We start from the raw sequence: 22,471 nt of genomic DNA, 5'->3' as shown, positions 1-22,471 counted from the left end.
GGACAGGGAACTGCTGGAGAGAGTCCGGTGGAGGCTACGATGGTGACCAGGAGCCTGGAGCATCTCTCTGCTGAGGAAAGGCTGAGAGCCCTGGGGCTGTTCAGCCTGAAGAAGACACAAATGAGAGGGGACCTTATCAATATCTAAAGGGTGGGTGTCAGGAGGATGGGGCCAGACTCTTTTCAGTGGTGCCCGGGGACAGGACAAGAGGTAACGGGCACAAACTGGAACATGGGAAATTCCATCTCAACAGGAGGAAGAACAACTTTTCTTTGAGGGTGGCAGAGCCCTGGCACAGGCTGCCCAGAGAGATGGTGGAGTCTCCGTCTCTGGAGACATTCCAAACTTGCCTGGACGCGTTCCTGTGCCACCTGCTGTGGGTGACCCTGCTCTGGCAGGGGGTTGGACTAGATGATCTCCAGAGGTCCCTTCCAACCCCTGCCAGTCTGTGATTCTGTGAAGTAAGCAGACAGCTAGCACGCAGGGTACTGACAGAGCATGAGGAGAGGTGCGACTGCAGAAAGAAACAGTCATCAGACTACTGCAATAATTCCCCAAATCTGGGGAACTGGGGAATCTTTTTGTTTACATGACAAACCTGATCTTCTGTTTAGAAACTGAGCGTTGTCCTCTTACTCAGGCCAAGCCCCAGGGTTGTGACCCGTTGATGGGATGGGAGCGCTGCTGCTTTTGGCTAACGAGAGGGCAGCGCTTTCCAAATAAGTCCTGTAATAGTCTACCGGCTCCTTTCAAAGGAACGGCTACACCCTTGGTTAGGAAAATTTTGCTGTTGTGTGGGATGTCACCCGTTTCTGCCCAGTCCTTAACCCTTCTCCTTCAGGATCAGGCAGGGGAGGACCAAAGCAACCTTTGAAGAGGAAGAAAAGATAGTGGTACTTAAGAGGAATGCTCTGCCATTGCCAAGGAGACCAGAATCACAAAATTATTTAGGTTGGAAGGGACCTCTGGGTATCATCTTGTTCAGCCCCCCCCAGCCCGAGGCAAGAATAACCTCAAAGTTAGGCCAAGCTGCTGTAATGAGCCTTGGTTTTCATTAGTGCTCAGGTCTGCAAGTTTGTGATCATCAGGAAGCAGAACTAGCTGAAAGTGCTTTATGTTGTCCAAAAAGAAGTTGCAGTCCCTCGTGTCTTTTCCCTTGTCTCTTCTCCTTTGCCTTACTGCAAGTCTCCCTCCCTGCAGTGGGAAGGGCCGCGTCGGACATCTGGAGACCTTGTTGGTCTCCAGACCAACTCCAGCAGCTCCGGAGCTATCTTCTGAGCACTTCTCGGTGTGCAAACCCTCCTGTCTCTTACAATACAAATAAGCAAACTCGGATGAAAACATAGTAATAGTCGGGACACTTGGAGTGGAGGTGGAAGAAGTCGCAGTTCTAAACTGATTGAACATGTTGGTTTCTGCCTTTGGTGAGAATTTATCTGAATGCTGGAATAGGAAATGGTGCTCTTGATGTCTCCTCTGGTTAGCAAACAGTAAAGACCTGCTTCCGGCTGGGGATGGGATTTTCCACCCTTCTCACCCAAAAGCTGCAGCTGGTTTTCCACAAGTGTGGATTACTTGTTTTTGCTGTGATTATTTATTGCCTTTTAGATAAAACTGGCTTTTGCAAAAACTTCATAAATGCTGGTGTGGCTGCGTGAGCCAGATTGAGGAACTCATCCAGGCTAAAGTACGCTTTGGTTTTGTTTTGCGATTTTTTAATTTTTTTTTCACCCAATTCCTGTCCAGGTGCTTTGTGTCCCAGCACAAGAAAGGTGCCACAGGGATGGGAACAAGCCGCGGAAGAGAGTTGGACTTGTTTCCTTCGCTTGTAGGGACAGCATAGTATATTCTTGCAACCTCGGCTTTGTGTAATCATTGGGATACTACAGAAATAATTTTTCATGCTCTACATGAGTTGAATATCATTTTAGGAAGTGGCCATATGCTGCTGATGTATGAGAATGATATTGGCGTTATTAAAAAAAAAAAACACCTCTATTCCCTAAAGATGTTGCCTGTGCAGGGCTGTTCTTCAATATCCTCGTATTTGTTAAAGGCCTCACACCTGAAAGGGAAGCCCCGTGTGGGATTTTGTAGAAAAGTCGTCAGTGAGGTGTCACATGAAGGAGAAAAAAGGGCCCAATGGGAAATGTGGAAATGCTGCAGGAACAGAAGTGTCTCTTTAGGTGACAGAAGCTTTTTTTGAAGCATGATAGAGTCTTACTGCATGTTTTCGGGTACTTTTTGGATGGCATTTTACAACTGCAGGTGTCTCGGATTGATAACAGCGTGATATCGGCTCACCATTAGGCTTTTTTTGGTTTTGAGTGCTGAAGTGGGCCAAAGGCCTGATGGTGGGGAGGACAGCAAGATGCCTTCCCCGGGGCAGGTATAGACCATTGCTACCGCTGTGATTTTGGAGAAGGTCATGAAATAACCCATCCAGCGTACCACTGTGATAACAGCAGAGATAAAATGCATTATTAATTAGGGTTTTGTGCTATCTAGCCGCTCCAATTTTGGAATTATTTTAAAAGAAGATGATCTTGCTGATCAAAGGGAAGAAGTGAATCATGCATTTCACTTGACGCGTGATCTCTTACTGCCATGGGAACCCCTCTAACCTCACAAGGCTGCTGTGGGTTCTGTGTTTTCCCTGCTAACAGTGCTCTCTGTCCTGTGAACAGGAATGCCCGAAATGCCACGTCACCATTGAGAAGGACGGGGGCTGCAACCACATGGTCTGTCGGAACCAGAACTGCAAAGCTGAGTTCTGCTGGGTGTGTTTGGGCCCCTGGGAGCCCCACGGATCTGCCTGGTGAGTTAAGGAGCGTGCCTTGCGGGAAGGCGAGGAAGCCGCGATACAAGCGGCATCGATTTGGACTGAAATCTGTGGAATCGGTGTCCCCTGTTACAGGTACAACTGTAATCGCTACAACGAGGATGATGCAAAGGCAGCAAGGGATGCACAGGAGGTGAGTCCATAACCTTTGGTGATGAGGAGATCACCAACCCTGTGTCGTGTTTTCGGGCTTTCTGTAAACCTATAAATCAGCTCTGAAGAATTTCCTGGATTTGACCGCAAGTCCAGAAGGCAGTTAAGTTCCCCTACAACTTTGGACTCTTGCTTTGTGCCAGAAAAAAGAAGTTCAAAGCCACTTCAACCCAATTTAAAGCACATGTTAACTCTGTTGTTATCTGTCATGCTGCCTTGCCTGTTTTATAGCAGCTCTTTGCATGAAGTCACCATAATGCCATGGGCCCGAGATGACAATCCTCACCTTCTTCATAAAATGCTCTCTACTGCAAAGTTCTTAATGCAAATCCTGAGGTGTTTAAACACAGCAGACCTTTTGAATGTAAATAGAATAGACTTTAGTTGTTCCATAACTGTACTTGAAGGCTCGATAGAGAAGAAATTGCAGGTGAAGTTGCAGCACAAACATTAAACTGTTTTGTGAATGTGGATAGAGCCAAAGCCCTTTTTAACAGGGAGGGATTGCACGCTGTCTGCTGCAGCTTGCAGAAATCCATTTCCTGAATCTCTGGCGAAGTACCGTTATAGCCAAGAACCAAAGTATTTCCTGCAGCCCCTCCTCCTGCAGAGAAGGATGACTTTGGCTGATGTGTGCTACCTTTCTACATCCACAGCATACAAGTTTAACCGTGCCCATGTTGTCATTTTTTACAGCTGATCTGTCAGTGAGAATAAGATTAATGGCTGTGTATTGAGTCATCTCGGTTCTCTTGTACTATTCAGCACACGGCGTCTTTCCCCTGCTCTGTAATCAGTGTGGCCTAGGCAACCTGAGGTTGCCCTCTTAACACGAGCACAGTAATTGTCTAATTAGAATTCCTTATTAGCCAAAAAAAAAAAAAAAGAAAATATGCTTCTCGCTGTTTGTCATGACACTGGAAGCATTTAAGTCCTGTAACTGGAATCGAGAGGCTGAAATTCAAAACTCTTCAGGCTTTAGCAATGTGATTCTAATTGCTTTCTGGGTTGGGAGAGAGGATGCCACAGCTGAGCTAGGAAGTCCCCTGTGTGACAGCGAGCTGCTGTGGGTCTGGCCTTTCATCTCCACCCAATGTCAGGGTTCACAGTGCCGCACGAAGTGGCGCCATCTAAGTCTGGCCAATGTGAGAGGAGAGGAAGCACCTTTGGAAAGGAAGCTCCTTCTCAGGGTCAGGAAGAGCCTTGTGAAGGGTTGACTTCTCTTGCAGCCATTACTTTGTTTTAACTATTTGTTTTCATTTTCCCTAATGGGAATTAACACAGCGATCCAGAGCAGCCCTGCAGAGGTACCTGTTCTACTGCAACCGCTACATGAACCACATGCAGAGCCTGCGCTTCGAGCACAAGCTCTATGCTCAGGTGAAACAGAAGATGGAGGAGATGCAGCAACACAACATGTCGTGGATCGAGGTGCAGTTCCTGAAGAAAGCAGTCGACGTCCTCTGCCAGTGTCGTGCCACACTCATGTACACTTACGTCTTTGCCTTCTACCTCAAAAAGAATAATCAGTCCATTATCTTTGAGGTAGGAGAAAACATGGTTGTCAGGAGTTCAGATCACAAAGCTGAGCGAAATAGGGATTTAATGCTTGGAGAAGCTGTTGTCCCCAGTTGTGCAGAAGTGAGTCTGTCTTAACATTCTGATGTGCAAAAGTTAGAGGCCACGCTGGGCATCATGTAGGATCCTCTGCTGGAAGAGGAAGTAGAGTTACAAGTTACTGCCCTCTGGAAGAAGGAAGGGGTTGAGGCTCTGTCTTAATGCCTTCTTTGCCGGTTCAAAGCTTAAATCTGGCATTTTGCCTTTCCCTAGTGCTGACTTTTTTCCAAGGGCACTACCAGAAAAATTGCACTTGAAGGTCTAAACGTGGCAGACCAATCTGCTTCGCAGCTGAGCTGTACTGGATGATTATGATTTAAAACAGTCCTTTGCTGATCTTTGTGCAGAACCTAAGCAGGGTGCTTCTGTGCTGCATGCTCAGCAAAGGGCGCGCAGAGCTACTGAGCAGCAGTGAAAGCTCTGATGCCGCTGTGCGTGTACCAGCAGTCAGTGGGGGCTTTGCCAATGCTGGTAAAAACTATTAAATAGACAAGGGACAGAATGGGATATGAATTGTCTTGTTAAGGAAAGGATTTTTTTTTGGGCTTGCTGGGATATTGCAGATTGAGGAAGATGCAAGACTTGCTGGTAGATGGGCAGCTTCTCTTCTGATCAAATAAAGAAATTTCATCTTTTTCAGTCTTGATGCTCAGAGCAGGTTACTGGTGTTACACAGTGTGTATCTAATCCTGCTTTTTATTTCAGTACTGATATAAGTCAGATGGAAGAAAAAAGTTTCTTTCTTTCTTTCCCACCACCCCCCCCAAACTCCATTCTCTTTTATTTTTTTTTCTCTGCAGAATAACCAAGCAGACTTAGAGAATGCTACAGAGGTGCTTTCTGGGTACCTTGAGCGAGATATATCCCAAGATTCGCTGCAGGACATAAAGCAGAAAGTACAGGATAAGTACAGGTTTGTTTTTTGAATAATCCTCTGTCTCAAAGTCCCTGTATCACCATCCTGTGTGGCAGGTAGTTGCATGTGTACTTGCCAAGCTACGGTTTTCTCCAGAGTCCCGTCCCTGGGAAGCTGTTTGCTCTTGGCCTTCTGCCATACATTGTGCTCATCAGCTGGTCCCTGGGCATCCGAGAACAGCAGCAGCGGTGTCCTGCGCCAGCCCCTGAAATCACCAGCGGTGAAGGCCTTGCGCAGATGCTGGCAGCCTGTTTTTGTGCTCCTTGCTGGGACCAGCTCTCGGGCGAGGTGACAGTGTGCAGGGAGAGGTTCCCAACTCTGCCTCCCTCTGCTGAGCAGTAGCTAGAAGGTTCAGTCCCATAATGGAAAAATATCATGACCAAAAGCAATGGCTTTTCATCCACTGCACAGAAGGAGCATGTGGGCATGGCCAGGACCTATGTAGTGAGGGCCAGAGAAGAACAAGGAGTGACTTTATCGTTCCCAGCTGACAGTGTTGGCCTAGGATAAGTTGCCATAAAAGCAATCAGCTCTTTTATTTCTCCTTTGGGTCCATTTGTGCAAAACATGAGTGTAGAAAAGCCATCTGAAAGAAGAGAGAGAGAGCAACCTGCGCAAGTGGGGAAGAGACCAGAAAAGCCGGGGTCCAGGTGACACAAATGCCAATGCTTTTTACAGTCCTAGAGGAGTCGCTTCTGCACAGTGGAAAAATACAAAGCTGCAAATGCGGATGAGTCACAGGATTATGGCTTGCATTTTTGAGGCGTTTTGCCAAAGTCACTAAATTTGTTATGCCTAACTTGGGGGGGGGGGGTGGGGGTGGCTGGGGGAGAAGAAGCCAAAGTAGGGTGAGCTGTAGTGACTAAGGGACTCTGGGGGGTGGAAGTAGCCATGAAGCTGTGGTGGCCCTGTGGCCCACTCTGCTGCAGTCTGGCAGCGTGGCTGGGACTGGAGAAGACCATCAGACCTTCTCTTTTGAGAGATTTTTATCATTTACCCTTTAAGACCACTGTTAAGTTGGTATCAGCTCAAGCTGCTTGTTCACTTAAGTCCTCTGAAACTAGAAGCTCTTCTAGGAGTGGTATCAGCTATTTGGAATAAATTAAAACCTAATATAGCCTGAATTGCCTGAAAACATAGTATCACAAACCCGCCTGCATGTTTCTGGGAAGAAAGTATGCATCTGTCAAGCCTGCGCAGGTCCCTAATTGACTAGTTCAGTCATGTCTTAATTGTGTCCTGCACGGTGCTCTTTGTGTACTGGTTACGGTGTACTGATGCAAGACTGGGACCAAGGATGTTCTCGAGGTGGGTTTAAAGAGCTCTGGGAAATCGCAGGAAATGCCCTCCTGGCTAATTTGGTTTCAGCTGTTTCGACCTCTTTGCTTGCAAAGACATTTCTAGAAAACAGGATTAAACCCCCAACACCAGCAGCAAAATAATTGAACTTGGTAAAAGCAGAAACTGTGTGTGTTTGCTATCACATGCTTCAGAAAATCAATGGGACTTTGTGTACGATGATTTCTGTTGCAACAGCTGATAGCAATGGGAAGAGCCAAACAGTTTTGTTCGGATAAATCTGTCGGTCTGATCAGGTACTGAATGGTAGTAGCGTAAGGGCTGCGGGTGAAGGTGAGGAATCTCTGCCCACGTGTTTGCAAATGTGATCAGGGAGAGCATTCTGAGATTCCTCCTGCGCACCTCACTTCAGCGAGCAGAGGGATGTTTGGCCACTGCTGAGCGAGCCAGGTTCCCACCTGTGGGAGCCTCTCAGATGCTGTCCTGGTCGATGTCTGCACAATTCCCAGCAGGAACCAGTAACTCAGCAGTCGGCTCCTGGGTTCCAGTTTCTCATGTTGCAGCACACCACTCCGAACCGTGAACTGGCTACACGCCTACACCTGGGGCTGCTATTTAGGCTTGTCTTGTCCCCTGCGTGCCTAAAGATGATGTCGACTTTGGCATCGCCGCTGGAAGGGGTTTAATCCAGAAATGCCTGCTGCTTGTTCATAATTTGCTCTTGGAACCTGAATACTTCTAAACGTTTCTCTGCTTTTATCTTTTTAGTTGGCTAACGCACCCGAAATGAACATGGCACCTTTTGATATGTTCCTATGATATCACTTTCCCTCAGTATCATTGATCCTGGTAGGACTGTACCTAACTCTGGGATCAGTTTGTATTTGCAGCTTTATCTGTTTAAATGAGTGTAGGTGGGAAGACCCTGCAGGGTGTAGTGCCCTCCCTGAGACCCCGGAATTGCCTTGCGAGGTAAAACTTGCACTCCAGCCAGACCCCTAACCCTTTTCGTAGCCAGCCTGCCCGCTTCCACCTCCACCAGGACTTCGGAGGGGAATAAAACTGGGTTTTGCCCACCTAGCTCCTGGCTTGTGTTGTCTGGATAGGGCTCAGCAAGTGGGCGCCAGCCCACGTCTGAGGAGGGCTTGGTCCCGTTTCAGGTGTCACCGCTAACCCTTGCTCTGGCTTTTCGCAAACTGTAGCTGCCGCTTCTTCCTTTTTCAGTTATTAATGGAGGTTTCTTAGCTGTAGGGGCTTTGGGGATACTCTTCCATGGGAAACTCTAAATTTGCATGCTGTTTTTTCAGCCAGGGACCTGATGTTGAGTGACTGGAGTAACTGAAGTCTTAATTAGCGCTGTTAACAGGCTACAAATACAAAGTCCCTTCTCGGGGGATCTCCTCTTTCGGAAGCAAGGCTTAATGTAGGTTTGCGTTACTCGATGGCGGGGATGAGCCGTGGTTCCTAACCTGCCTCTTCTGCGCTGTTCCTCTTTGCCGCAGATACTGCGAGAGTCGACGAAGGGTTTTGTTGCAGCACGTGCATGAAGGCTACGAGAAGGACCTGTGGGAGTACATTGAGGACTGAGACGGGCCCTGCATAAACATGAACTCTGAAAAACCTTTACCATCTAGAGTGCTCATGCGATTCAAATAAAACACACACAAGGCGCTACGCCTGTTACACCGCTGGTCTGTAGTACTGGGATTCTGTTTTGTTAACAGAAAATTTAAGTAAATTATATTGTAATAAAAAAAAAAAGGTAGATAAACCATTGTACAACAGTATTCTAGGCGGCCAATAAGAGTGTGCAGACGCACTAAAAAAAAAAAAAAAAAAACAAACCCTCCAACTTTAACTTGTAACGTAGCTTCATTCTCCAAGCCGACTCCTTTTTCTTTTCTATCTTTCTTTTCCTGTGTGTAGTACAGATGAAATTTAAACCAGTTTCTTGACACTGCTTTTCATGTCCAAACCAGCCATTTTGATGTACTTTGGTGAGGGGGGGTGGCTCTCCCGCTCCCCTCCTCCTCTCTGCTACCCAAGTACACGGATGAATGTCGATTGGCTTATTGTAAAGATGATTCTTGGGGAGGGGAGGAGGGGGGGGTACACAGCAAGGAAAAAAAAAAAAAAAAACAAAAAAAAACTTTGTATATGACTTTTAAAACAAAAAGAGGACAACACAGTATTTTTCAAAGTTGTATATAGCGCATATGCATGGACAAAGAGCAAGCGTGGCACGTGTTTGCATAATGTTTAATTACAAAAAAATATTTATTCTTTAAAAATCTTCAAGATTATGTCTATTTGCTGTGCATTTTCTTTCAGTTTGATTATTTTTTTTGTTTCGTTTTGTTTTCCCTGGGCTGGGGTGGGGGAAGCGTGTGCTGGTGTAGTGAATATATTATTTTTATTTTTTTTTTTTGGAAGGCTTTTACTGGAGAAGTTGGGTTTTTCCTCTTCCTGTTCCTTTACGTCCGGCCTCCACAGTTTTGTGTGTGTATCCATTGCTGGCGTAGGACCCATCCCCTCGCGTGCAGCTCCTGACCCTGGGTCACCCGCTGTCCATTGTGTTCGTGCCCGATGGATGCTGCGATTCAGGGTGTTTTGCCTTTTTTTTTGGCTCTGGATTGCTACCTGCCCAAATCCAACCTGACTCTTCCCATCCATGCACACAGGACACACGCTGTCAACCCAGAGGAGGGGAGTGCGCGTGTGTTCTGAGTTTTATTTTTAACTCTGAGGCAGGAAAAAGGGGGTATTTTCACACCACTTCTCAAAAGACTTACGGAAAGATTTCGGCTGTGGATCTCTTCTCCCTCCCCCTTTCATCTGTCCAATGGACCGTTCCTTGCTGTTTAAGTTTCACTTACATTATAACGAGTCGTAACATTGAAAAGGAAAGATGATGGAATTGTCTTTGTGTTTGTTTTGGGCTCAATTACTGGGCATAGTGTCCTGGCAAGTATTTAACACTCCATCTAGTGCAGTAGAAGTTGAAATCAGTGGGGTATTTTTCAGTTAAAAGGGGAAAGAACTAATGAGTTAGCTACTGAGTCCATTTTTATGATTTCTGTAACAAGAGCTATGTTAAAGTAAACAATTGGTGGTGGTTTTATTAAATTTACTCCTGTATAGGAATTCCTTCTGAGTTATTTTTCGCCAGGCTAGTGTCCTCAAAGCTCTCTGCCAATCTGCCAGCTCCAAGGGGGAATAAATTTGCAAAGGGGTGAGTTAAAAAAGGCAGATCACAGGCAGGTCTGTAATGCAGAATGCCGTTTCCAGCTGGCATCGGAGCCACTTCAGCTCTCTCCATGATGAATACCGATGACTCGAGCAATGTAGTTTTGTCCCTCTCTACCTGCTTTCCACTTCAGCCCCCTCACCGTGGGGCTGGGAATTGGATGTGACAATTTCTGCACTGCAGCTGGTTTCCCTGTGGTCCTGGGTGGGACGGAGCAGGGCTGCCTGGAGCCACGGAGGTCAGTGCTGCCTTTTCTTGGCATCTATCTGCAGGCGGGGGCTCCTTGGGCTTCCCCTCGGCTCACAGACATTCCCCATCCGTGTGTAAAATGCTTTTGAAAGCCGTGTGCTCTTTGGGAGCGTGGTGGGATGGGCCAGTGGAAGCATGGAGTCTACCTGGCGTTGCATTTTCACTCCGCGTTCCCCAAACTGACTGTCTGAAGGACATGGGCAGGCCCCAGTCCGAAGGAAACCTGCTCCATGGTGTCTTTGCTCTTGATGGCTGTTGGCAAAACTTAAGATGGTGATGATTAAAGCTCCCTCTCCTCCAGCCCGCAGGAATTACTCCTCTGTAAGGACACCGTCCCCACTAACGCAGGCAGGTTTACAGCCTCCTCTGTGGAAAATAAAACTTAGAAACCCCAACCTCATCCCTCCCTGCCCCTCCCCGCGGCCGCAGCTCTGTGAAGGGTCGGGGGGAGCCGGGCCTGGCGGGGGCCGGGGCCGCCTCGCTCGCGGCCGTCTTCCACCTTCCACTGCGGGGGGGACCGCGCAAACCCTTCCGAATAAACTTATAATTTCCTTAGTTACTTTGGTGTTTTTCGTGGCAAAGGGGCCGGGGTTGACAGCGGGGGCGGGGGGAGGGATTGTCCCGGGTCCTCCCGCCGCCTTCCCGTCGTGCCCAGCGGCGGGCGCCTCGCGGGTTGGCCCGGAAGTGCTTCCGGCGCCGGTCGGTAACTGTGGCAACGGGGCGCTGCTTCGCCATGGCCGAGCCGCAGGCCGCAGCGGTGAGGGGCTGCCGTGGGGCCGGGGGGTGAGGCGGGACCGGGGGGCTGCAGTGCGGCCGAGGGGAGACGGGAGATCGGGGGGGCCGCGGAGAGAGGGGAGACCGGGGCGGCGGGAGCCGCTTTTAAGCGTGAGTTTTTAATCTCTGCACCCTTGGTATTGAAAACAGCGCAAATTCAGCCTTCTTGTGGCTTTTACTGGGGTAATCGAGTGAAGGCGGAGCTTTTATAAACATCCCTCATAGCTCGTTTTTTCCCCGGGTATTGAGCAGGCTCTGTCCTGCAACCAGGTTTCTTATCGCCAAGTGCTCTTTAGGAAGTATAAATGCTCTTGGCATAAGGCGAAAAAAAATTCCTCTCACGGGTAAGTACCTGATTAAGAAGTGAGGAGGAGAAAGGAGGGATAAATGCTGGGGTTTTTGTGTGGTGGGCGATGGTCGTTAATCCCTGTGGGATCTGTGCCGGGCCTGTGGTGTTGCTCATGTGCCTACTAATGAGCTGGGCAAATGGACGGCCAGAAAGGTGAGGCGGTGTAATGGTTTGAGGAACCCACAACAATTTATTGTCTTTTAGACAATTATTCTCTCACCCGATGACCCCTCCCCACCTGGGAAGGGGAATCAGGAAAAAACAAGGAAACCCGAGGGTTGAAATATAAACATATTTAATAGAATAAGACTAGATAATTAACATTAATAACACTAAAGAACCAATATTGTTCCCAATACCAATATAACATACACAAGGACTATACCCAGCCCATTCTATCACGGGAAGCCGTGCACCCCCCGCAGCCAATGTGGGACCCTGCGAGCGCTGCGGCTGCGGGAGGAAGGGAAGGGCTCAGGGCTCCGGCACCAGGGCAAGGTGTGCTCAGGATGGCAGCCAGCAAGGGAGAGGGAGAACTCCTCAGCAAACTTTCTAATTTCTATCGAATGTGATATTCATGGTATGAAATAATCCTGTTGGCAGCTTGGGGCAAGTGCCCAGTTCTCGCTCCTCATCCCTGCACCTAGCGAGCTCAAAAACCTGCACCACATAGCTGGCTATAAAGTAAATATTTTCACAAATTCAGACACTAGAGTCTCCTAAAAGTGCAGTTTTCCCAAGCATTAGAAGAGACTTTACCAAACAGTAAAATTACTGAAAGAGAAATATGAGAAACAACAGGGAAGTCTTAACAGTGCTCAGTGATCGGACTTGGAATTGGAATGATGTACAGATTTAAAAAATTGCAAATACATAGAAAAATGAGGGGCTTTGTGCTGATTGTTGCTGCTTAGGAACGAGTGCTTGGAGTTGGGTAATTCTGTGAAAATATCAACTCAGCTTTTCACAATAGGAATCAGAAAAGTGAATACAATAGTAGAAATTATTAAGAAACAAAGCTGGTAAAAGCCTTCCCTGTACACATCTGGGTTATTTTCCAAGTCTCAGATACTGTGCTCAGGATCTCTGATCCTCACTGTCTCCAATAAAAAAAGAGAGTAGAACGAGAAAACTTTCCCAAAACATTACAAGGAACAAGGGGAGACTGAATTGCCACTTTAAAAATTTGTTTATTAAGGGGGGGGGGGTGGCGACACAGGTTTATAAAATCCTGCGTTGTGTCTGGGGAAGACGAGTGAGGAATGTCTCTTCCCCAAGAAAATGGAAGTCAAAAATAAAAATGCTTCCCTGTGTAATCGTTTCTCTTCTGTGAAGGCTTGATTTTTGAATGAAAGTAAGAAAAAAGTATAAAATGCTTTTATTTTCCACAGACTGGGTACCTGCTTGCCCCTGAGGTCTGGGCAGTATTTGTAGGTGGAGCTTTGTTTCCTGCCGTGCGATGGGACGTCACTGCGCTCATGCACCTGCGGATTCTGATCGTTCCCCAGGAATGATTTTGTTCTAATTAACTTCATAAATATTTTAGAAGGAATGTTTTTGATGTTTTCCTGTGTGATCTCTAATTAGCAACTTAAATGCTTGAGTTTTGTTTTTTTACAAGATAACAATCACTTTCTAGAATCCTAATAAATAGCATCAAGCCTACGGAACAGGAATGTACTGTAAATTGAGTGGGTTTATTTAATCTACATGGCAACTAGAAATCTCTGCCTAGCTGTGGCCAGGGAAGAGCAGCGCTTGGCAGGACAGAGTTTTTCTAGCAGCAGTGGTGCTATTTTTATGCCCTCTTTTGGGATTTGCCAGTTGTCCTTTCCAATTATTTTGTGGAATAGATCTTCAAGAAACCTCGCCTGGTGTATTTAATGCTCCTCTTTCCTGTCTTTTCAGGTTTCTTCACTGCCCATGGCTACAGAACCTCCAAAACCTCATCCGAAAAAAGGTTTGTTTGAGGACATGATTGTGTTTCTTGGGCAGGTTGATTCTAAGATTTCTTTTATAGTGTGTGCAGCTGTCTAGTAAGAAATAAATGTCTACTGGGAGAAGACGAGGCTATCTAGAGTATAAGCTGCTGAGTACAAGTACGTTTTTCTAGGATCTGTATGATCACTAGCTCAGTGCTGTTGCTGTCTGACTTATTGTACCTACAGCCTGCATCGTGTTCGCTTATAAGCTAAGAGGCTGTTGATTTTATTGTGTACATACTTGTGGGATTGCTAATGAGTTTGATACTCATGTATCTTCTTAAATAATGAGCAGTTTGTTCATTTTATGTTCTTCAAAATAATGTCTTGCTGTAGAAATGATCTTGGGAAACCAACATTGTGTCGTGTTGATTTTTCGTGTAGCCTTTTCTAAGTTTCGAAGTGAAAGAGGTGTGTAGCTGGTTTTAACTAGAGTCATACTGAAAGTGAGAGTTAATTAACTCAGTCTGAGTTGTTGTTTTGAAATCTTGGTTGAATCCGAACTGGAAGAGGAATAATTTCAGTTATCGGTTCAAAATGTTTGACTAAAGCCTGATATTTTGTAAGGGTTTCGCTAAAACCTGCAGCATGATTTGATGCTGCAGCCTCCCCTTTGCCCTCTTCCCTCGCTTTTGCGATGTAACTTATCCCAGTACAGCTGATGAATATTTCCTTCTCTGCAGTACTGAGGTGTGCTCACGTTCCTAGTATGGTTCTGTTCACTCTAGAGACTTTTGTGCCTACCTAAGGTGAGGCTTTTTTCATGGATTTCCCTTTCTCAGGTGTTCTAAGGGACACATCAGTTCAGATTTTAATAAAGAATGAAATCTGCAGTGTTGCTAGAACCCCAGTATACTTACAGTGCAAATCAGAAGCAGTCCTCCTTTTCCCTTACCTTTTAATTCAGAGCAGCTCACTGGGGCACTCCGTACTTTGGTCTTTTTTCTACCCTGAATGTGTGACATGCCTGTCAGAGTATACTTTAGGGGGAAATCTTCCATATTTCTAAATTCCTTGTGGTGGAGAGACTGCCTTGGTACTACATCCTCGTTTCTGCCTCAAGGTTCTTTGTCTCACATGTAGGCCCTGAGCTATGACTGGCCCTGGTAAGCTGGAAAAGCCACTTTGCTTTGCTTTTGGAGAGGTCAGGCTAATATCACATAGTCCCAATTCCTGGCAGTGGAATTCCAGCACTTGAGCAGAACATGGCTATTCTGGAGATGACGTTGATGGTTCAGTAGACCTGCAGCTGTTGGCTTGTGCAAGTCCAAGTCTCTTTTGTATGTTGTCCGATGGTGAGAGGAAACGATTACTACTACTTCAGGCCTGTATGCAAGTAAAAATAAACCCCAAATTTGCTTTTATCTTGACTGCTGACTCTTTTAGAGCAAGGATGGCTGTTACTTTGAACTAATTAGCATGGCTTCCATGGAGGTGCTGATTCGCGCCTTAGCGAGATGGTTCATCTCTGTCCTTTTCTATAAAGGTTATGGCTCTGATCTCCTCACCCTCAGTAACCCCCACCTTGGTCTGCCTCGTGCAAGTGCAAGTCCCATCTGTGATATTTGCACTGACCATGCGTGTTGGGAGGCTGCATCTTTTATCTGTTTTTATAGGACAGCGTTTAGAGAACTTGCAGTTCTCTAAATAAAACATCTGCAGAGGAATCGGGCTAATGGTGTTTGCCAAGAGATGGACTGTCACTCCAGCATGCTTTCCTGGTGGGCTGAGGTCTGTTAAATCAACTCTGCATAATTCATGAGCGAACGGAATAGCTGAAAAAGAAAGATGGGGCCATCAACTTACAAACAAGCCGTGGAGGTGTGCTGGATAGAAGCTGTCGTGCCTCTGTCAGCTTGCTTGTTAAACTGTCCGTCAAGTGCCTTCCTGCTTTTAGGTGCGCACAATTTAATATTGATTGTTCGGGAGAATGAACTGTGGCAGTTGCAACTTTCTTAATGGGACTGCTTCTCCACGTCCCGCCTGCTCTTTGATAAAGGGCTGCTTGTTCCTGGCTGCCGAGGAGGAGTTTTCTCTCCGACTCAGCAGCATTTTGCATTAACAGCCCTGAAACAGAGCTGGATGCTTCTTTAAGAAGGGCCAGTTTCTTCAGGTTTTAAGGCTGCAAGTCCGAGGGTGAGCAAAGGCCGTGCGAAGGAATTGGTGTGTCTCCATCTTCCTGCCACCTCCTTCGTTTGGCATCGATGTTCACAGCTGCATGCCAGAGGGGAGAAAGTAGTAAACGAAATCCAGTTATTTATGGCTCTGGATCTGCCTTTTATACCGATACGACCCTTGACTTAAAATTAACTATGGTGGGGAAAAAAAAAAAATCTAGTCCGTGACTGTTCTAATTCTGTCTCGTGTCTCTTAAGGTAAATTGAGGCATCTCCAGTACCTGGCACATCTCGAGTAGTTCTGAAATGAAATGCTTTGGAAGCCTTCGTGCTTTGCCATTTGACGTTTGTGTTGTTGCCTTTCATGCAGTGGGCAAAAGCTGATTTGAGCTGCCTGATCGTTAATCTCTAGGAAATGAGGGCAGCAAAAAGATTTGTAATAGGGAGTGATATAACAGTGTCCTTTGTGTGTGGGGGTGATGCTGGGGCACGTAAGAGGGGAGCGAAAAGAATGAAAACGATGATGTATACGATTTTGTGGAGATCGGCATGAAAGAATTGCATCTTTTTCCTGTGACAGGTTGTTGTGTTTGTTTTGTTTTTTTTTTTAAGTAAGATTTTTCTAGAACATCTTAATGAAATATCTCATCCAATTTTAGTTTGGCTGAGGAGAAAATTATGGTGAAGTTTAAGGAGCCACACAAACCTACATCAGTTCTGTTTGAAGAGTGCTACTAAACTTATTTTAAACTGACGTTTTTAAACACTGCATGGTGCCTTTCTGTTGCAGCAATTTGCCTTTTTATATTTGCATTGTATTTTCAAGTAGGATGCGAGAGAGATACTGAAACCAACATTAATGCGAGCAGTTCTATGAAAGACAGAGGCCATATGATATAATGTCATCTCCTACGGTTCGGTGTGGATAAGATTTGCGCCCAAACAGAGCATGTATTGTAATAACTAAACAAAGTTGTTGTACATAAATGTAGTAGAGTGTGACCAAGTCCTAACTTTACTCGTCACACTGCCTGGATTCAGACTGTAACAGCTGGGCTGTGCGTGTACCAGGGAGGAGTAAGGTATTAAACATATGTTTCTGAGAATGTGATCTCAAATTTGAAAAAAAGTCATTTGAATGACAAAATGCAAACATGCGTTTTGTTGCTTAACCAGAAGGAACCCCAGAAGACCGCGTTTTCAGTCTGACCTGCCATGCAGAAGAGAAAACGTTGGACACTGTTGGACCGTGCAACCCCAGAGCCGCGCGGCTTCCCCTGGCCTTTGCTTTGCTTTCCTCCCATGGATGCTCCTTTAGTCCCATCCGTGAGACAGGAAAGAACGGAAACCTGGAACCAGTGTTTAGCAGCCTGGTTTTATGGCTCTTAAACAAGAATAACTCCGAGTTAAGAGGCAGAATTTGCTCTTGAATAAGGTGTTGTCAGGGCTGATCCATCATGTGGCTTTTAGGTTGTGAAAGCCCAAAAGGTTGGGATTTAAGGGAGTCTGTCTTGCAGGCGGGTCAGCCCAAAGGGAAGACGATGAGCCTTTAATGAGCCTATAGAGGGTCTGGAGCAGACTGTGTTGTATGCAGCAATCGGGTTAGAAATCTCCTCATCTAGCAATCGAAATTAAAGGGACCGGCGGAAGGCAAACCCCTCGGAGTATCTTACAGCCACACTTGGTGACAACCATTATTCAGCAGCTGACATGTTAGTAGCTAGAACCATTCATTATTTTGTCCTTTACCCACCGTGGGGAGAGCTGCTCTGAAAATCAATTCCCTTTGTTGCTACATCAAGATCCATAACTCTCCCTGTGTTGATATTTTGTCCCCAAGCAATTGATGGTAGAATAAAGGGAGCTCTGTTCCTTGAAGCGATGTAGAGTTAATATCAGCCTGCTGAGATGCAGTTTTAATCTCCCTGCTGCATTTTAAATTAATCAGATATTTTTCCGAAATGCTTTACCGGTATTGAATTGAGATAGACTGCCTCCCATCTTCCTACTTTCCTTCTGCCACACAGGCCAATCGAGTCATTTTATAGTAACTGATAGTCCTGCAGTGGAGAAGCACTTTTACCAACTTGTATTGTTGATTTTATGGAACATATCTTGAATTTATTTCCCTTTATTGTGGGAAAAATATTTAGAAAGGAAGTTCTGAGCTCATGTTAGTCTCATAACAGTTCAGAGGCTAATGGAACAATTTGAAGTGCACTTGGATTTCTACACAAATATTAAACCTCAGATTTTCTGAGATACAGTGATAGCTTTTTAATAACAGGATAGAATCCTAAAAATGTATTTACTACAATAAATACACTGAAGCAAAATAAAATTGATTTCACTTGAGTCACGGGGAAGAACTTGTAATAGAAATCCATTAGACTGTGAAGAAGGAGAATTCTGAATTGTTACCAGCCACTTCTATGTTTAGCCAAGGAAGGGTCAGGTAGATAATTTTCAAAGCAAAAATCTTCCCCTTGTGAATTGTGAAAGGGATTAAGTGTTTTTCCGAGTCTTGAGCATTGGGATATTTTTTGGATACTTTGTAGGTATGATTTTTCTAGGATTTGAAGCAAGGAATTCTGCCTTGGATTAACTGTGACCTCTGGCAAAGTGCTTCGACTTTTGTTTTTTTCCCATTTATCAACCACAAGATTGGTCTAATATTCAGTGACAGTTTTTGGATGCTGTCGGCTTTCGGTTAACAAAACATTTGGAGAGATTAAATTAAAAATAGTGTATAAAGCCATATATTGCAAGGTACTGCTCGGCCTGTTTAAGTGTTCCTAAAGATAGTACTGAAGGGTGCGGGCAAGACATATGCGAGAAATTTTATAGGGAGAAATATTAGCGTACCCTGTGGTCAGGTCTGCCTGTTGGGCGATTTAACATGCTCAGCGCTTCGCAGCAGAGCACTTCTGTAAAATAAAACAGGTGTCTGGGTGTTTCAAGGCTTGAGAGTCTTCCTCTTGGTTTTTTTTTCGGTGAGTTGCACTTCTGTCTTGCATCACTACGGGCATAACTAGCAAAAATGTCTTGTAAGGCCATGGCAAGTCATTGAAAGGGGAGAAATGGAAGTTCTCTCTGCTTTTATTACAGGCGCCATTTCGGAGACAAAGTAAGTTACTGGCCCACGATTAAAACCGCTGATGAAGTAGGTTTATCAGCAGTAAACACACAAGTGCTCAGTGTCCCTTTGTAAGTAATAGCAAAGTTCGATTAGATATGGCTATTGCAGATAAATTAGGTAATAGAAATAGGGACGCGTGTAATGTAAATGTGTGTTTTAAAGCTGGGGTTGTATCCTGTTCTTAAACTCTGCGGTAATGAGGGTGTTCTTCTTTGTGGCACGAAGTTACCACACTTTTACCACACAGAAACCTGCCTTTTGGATAGGTGACAATGACACATGCTATTTTGCATCTTACCAGGGTAGTTTCTTTTGTTTAATCAAATTTTGAAATATTCTCAAGTGGTGAGTGTTGCTCTTGTCCAGCTCAATCCCATGTCAGTGTTCAGCTCAAATACTGATAGCGCCGTGCTTTTCATGTGGGTGCTCATCCTTGAAGACGAGGGCGTAGTCAGTAAAGTACTGGGGGTTCTAATAAAAATTAATTGCACGTGCTGATTTGACGGGCAGTAAAGCTCACTTTATCTGGTATTGACTTTGGTTAGGAAGTGCTCATGACGATAAGCTATCTCCAAATGGGACTGTTAGATAATAAATAACTAGGAGATTATGCAGAAGTAGATAAATGGCTTCTGATGATCTGTCCTGCGAAAATACATCTCTCTCTCTCTCCGGGCGGCTCCTGCTCGCACAGATGAACCGATGGGAATCCCTCCTGCTCCTGCAGGTATTTTAAGGGATCCTGCAAGTATTGTAATGGCTTGAGCACTCTGAGGAGCAGGAACCTTTCAGCACACCAAGGAGTCGATTCTGTGCGCTTGCAGAGCTGATCATTTCTGAATTCCTGATACATTTCCTTAAATCAATACAAATCCATTCTTTGAGCTGGCTTCAAAGCTGCCTTTGAACTTGTAAGAGCGAAGCTGCCTGAGAAATCCAGATAAAAACCAGCCCCCTTGAGTTAAATTAATTAATACTTTCAAGTGTGTCACAAAAGAAAAGGCGTTAGTGGAAATGTTGTGGTTGGAGGGGGGAGCAAATGCAGTTCTTGGTATCTATACGTACGGATTTGTTTCCATTTGGCCGTGTGCAAGCCAGATTTTTTAGCCCATTTGAACCTGCAGTCTTGTGGGAAGGAAATGGTTCCTAAATAACATAGATTAGTTGGTGGTTACATCATTGTTTTATGTAAGAGAATGTGATGTTTTCATTTCTCTGCGATGAGCGGGTAGTAGTGCTGTGTGTATTTTGTTCAGGATCTGATACAGCTGTTAGCTGTTAGCTTTTAAAAAAAAAAAAAAGAATTATCACTTTTAGGTAATAAAATTCTATAACATACTTCACTTCATCCTCTCCTCTCCAAAATAACAGCCCAGTAATCCCTGCAGCACAAAGAACTGGGAATATTTCAGTTGGAATGTGCCAGCACAGCTCTGCCCTCTTGTGTGTGTACGTTAACATCTGTGGTTGTGGGGGCCAGGGAACCCTTTGCAGACAGCATGGCAAGTGCGCTTGATCTGTCAAGACTAGTATCACTGTAAAAATTTAGTGCTAATTTTTAAATCAGAAGATTCATGGTTTTAGTTCTAGCTTGACGTCTTTTGGCAGTTGTCAACCTACTTCATTTCCTCTCGGTAAAGAGGAAAATCTGTATCTGCTTCTTAAGCCTGTTGCAAACTTAATCAGGCAATGAAAAGTGCCATAAAAGTGCCACCTCTCGTAGAAAGCAAGTATAATCTGAGTGTCTCTTGATAAATTTGGTTATTAAGTAATATTTTACACTGGATTAGGATCAGGAGGGGAGTGAAGTTTGATAGCCCAGCTCTAGAGGATCAAACTGTACAATTGCAACATACTATTTTAGGATCACATTTAAATTGGTAAATTTATTTTTTGAAGTTCCTTTGAAAGTCCTTGGTGCTAGACAAGTTTCTTTTGTATTTTAAAGCGTTCAACTTCACATTTGTCTGTTGGCCTGCTGCCTACAGATAACATGGCATCTCCTGTTGTGAATTTAAAAATAATTGTATAAAAATAGTAAGTAACGTATTTAGGAAGGTGGGGATTCATCTTATTGAATTGAGCTATCTCTGACGTAGAGCAAGGGTGAGCAGGTAACCTGTGCTCCGTATGTAGTCAGTGGAAAGCCCATCCGATGCCATTCCTCTGACCTCTCTCCATCACCTACCTTGGGATGCCATAAATCACTCCCCAAGGATGTGTATTCCTCTGCCATAAAGACAGCTCAACGCAAGCAACTTGGATGTCTTAATTTTCAAACGTGTAAGTTAAGGGAGATGCATTCCACTCGGGAATGTCAGAATTAACGTTATCTGTGCAACTTGAATTCGAGCCTTTGAGTCTTTACTGACATAATTACACGTTGGCTTTAGCCCAGCTCTCCAACACCATCCGTTGCAGAGGAATGATGGGACAGCTCATCGAGGACTTTTTAAATAAAAGAGATCTCCATTATTCCCTGTATAGCCAGTTGTTGTGTTTATCTTCAGCTATCAAATCCCATAAATAAATTCCTTGATGCTGCAAGGTTCTTCTGCGTCCTAGTCAAACTGTGTATCATACGTTAAAGATTCTTGAGAGACGATACTTGCTGGTCAAGAAGAGTTGTGAGAAGAAGTAAAAGTCAAAAGTAGGTACTAATTTTGGGTTCCACGATGCTTTTCAGAGTTACTGAGCACATAGGCTGCAACACTTCCATCTTCAGAGTACGGCTGGTGCCCATCCCGCTTGCTGGAGCGAGTGCTGGCTGGGAGATGCTGACTCTCGTGTCTGTCAAGCCGTACAGCCAAAAATGACGGGTGGGCAGGTAGTGGCTGCCTTTGGGAAGCCTGGTTAGGTGATTTTTACAGCTTTGTGACAGAAATCGGAGTGAGGTTTCTTTCCTCCTGAGCAGTTCTACAGTGTCTGAATGCAGAGAGTACTCATTCACTCCTTCCAGGCTCTGTCCCCTTTGCCACTGACGTTTTAAGCTGCGTGAGAGACGCTGCAGAAGTTCTCTGATTTAGTCACTGTTTTATTCATATTTCTGAACAATTTCATTCACTGTCTGACCTTGATTCACTTTTATATTCATCATCATTAGAAGGAGGCAGGGCGCCTGGTGAAAATACCGGTGTGTTCCTGTAATTGTAGGTGTGGTTGTATAATTAAAGACCGTATCGTTAAGACATTCGTGCAGTAGGGAGGAGTGAAGGCTATACAGCAAATATTCATCCTGGGACAGACATCCGACCTAGAAAACTTCGCCGCGAGGCAACAAGTCTGGAAGAAGTTTTCCCATTGGAAAAAATAGGGTCTTGTAGTAGGGAGCACTGAACCATTTGCTAGACCAACTTCTATATTTTTTATATATTTATTTTTCTAATATAATATTCTTCTTTGGCAGTGGATGAAACGAGGACAGTTCTAGGTGTTACTTATCAAGTGGGAAGTTTCAAAGACTCGGGGCTGGATTGTGCTCCTCTCCCTGTTATAATTTTATTTTGCTTTTCTTACAAGCTTTTTCTTACAAATGCCTTATAATGATTTTAGTTTCAATTTCTGTGTAAAAGACTTCACGCCGTAGACAGAAAAAGACTAAGCATAAGAATTTAAGCCAAAGGAAGGATTAGACTGGAAATCCCAAAACTACCCGTGCTTCTGATACTGGAATTAATGAGAAGCTGGTTAGGCGGGTTATTTTGGGAATGCCTGCAGCCAGCATTGCTTCGTTTGCGGGGGGAAATATCTTCCATCCCTGCTTTGCTGTGGGAGGAGACAGTGGGCA

General features: G+C 45.0%; 2 protein-coding genes across 2 annotated transcripts in view; both read left to right on the top strand.

The window, feature by feature from the left end:
* ARIH1 (ariadne RBR E3 ubiquitin protein ligase 1) overlaps positions 1 to 9,971 on the top strand; it is a 64,698-nt gene extending 54,727 nt beyond the window's left edge. The window contains exons 10-14 of the mRNA XM_063345667.1: positions 2,688 to 2,818; positions 2,918 to 2,975; positions 4,280 to 4,540; positions 5,413 to 5,525; positions 8,330 to 9,971. Coding sequence (XP_063201737.1) covers positions 2,688 to 2,818; positions 2,918 to 2,975; positions 4,280 to 4,540; positions 5,413 to 5,525; positions 8,330 to 8,414 — 648 coding nt within the window. The 3' untranslated portion in view covers positions 8,415 to 9,971. The remainder of the gene's footprint in view (positions 1 to 2,687; positions 2,819 to 2,917; positions 2,976 to 4,279; positions 4,541 to 5,412; positions 5,526 to 8,329) is intronic.
* A 994-nt stretch (positions 9,972 to 10,965) lies between these two features.
* The window catches only part of BBS4 (Bardet-Biedl syndrome 4), a 44,483-nt gene continuing 32,977 nt past the window's right edge, over positions 10,966 to 22,471 (top strand). Inside the window, exons 1-2 of the mRNA XM_063345709.1 lie at positions 10,966 to 11,080; positions 13,355 to 13,406. Coding sequence (XP_063201779.1) covers positions 11,057 to 11,080; positions 13,355 to 13,406 — 76 coding nt within the window. The 5' untranslated portion in view covers positions 10,966 to 11,056. The remainder of the gene's footprint in view (positions 11,081 to 13,354; positions 13,407 to 22,471) is intronic.

The sequence above is a fragment of the Chroicocephalus ridibundus genome, chromosome 9 (assembly GCF_963924245.1).
Source record: "Chroicocephalus ridibundus chromosome 9, bChrRid1.1, whole genome shotgun sequence".
In the NCBI taxonomy this organism is placed as follows: domain Eukaryota; kingdom Metazoa; phylum Chordata; class Aves; order Charadriiformes; family Laridae; genus Chroicocephalus; species Chroicocephalus ridibundus.
Note: the sequence above shows the minus strand (reverse complement) of the source record. Positions and strands in the feature narration are given on the sequence as shown.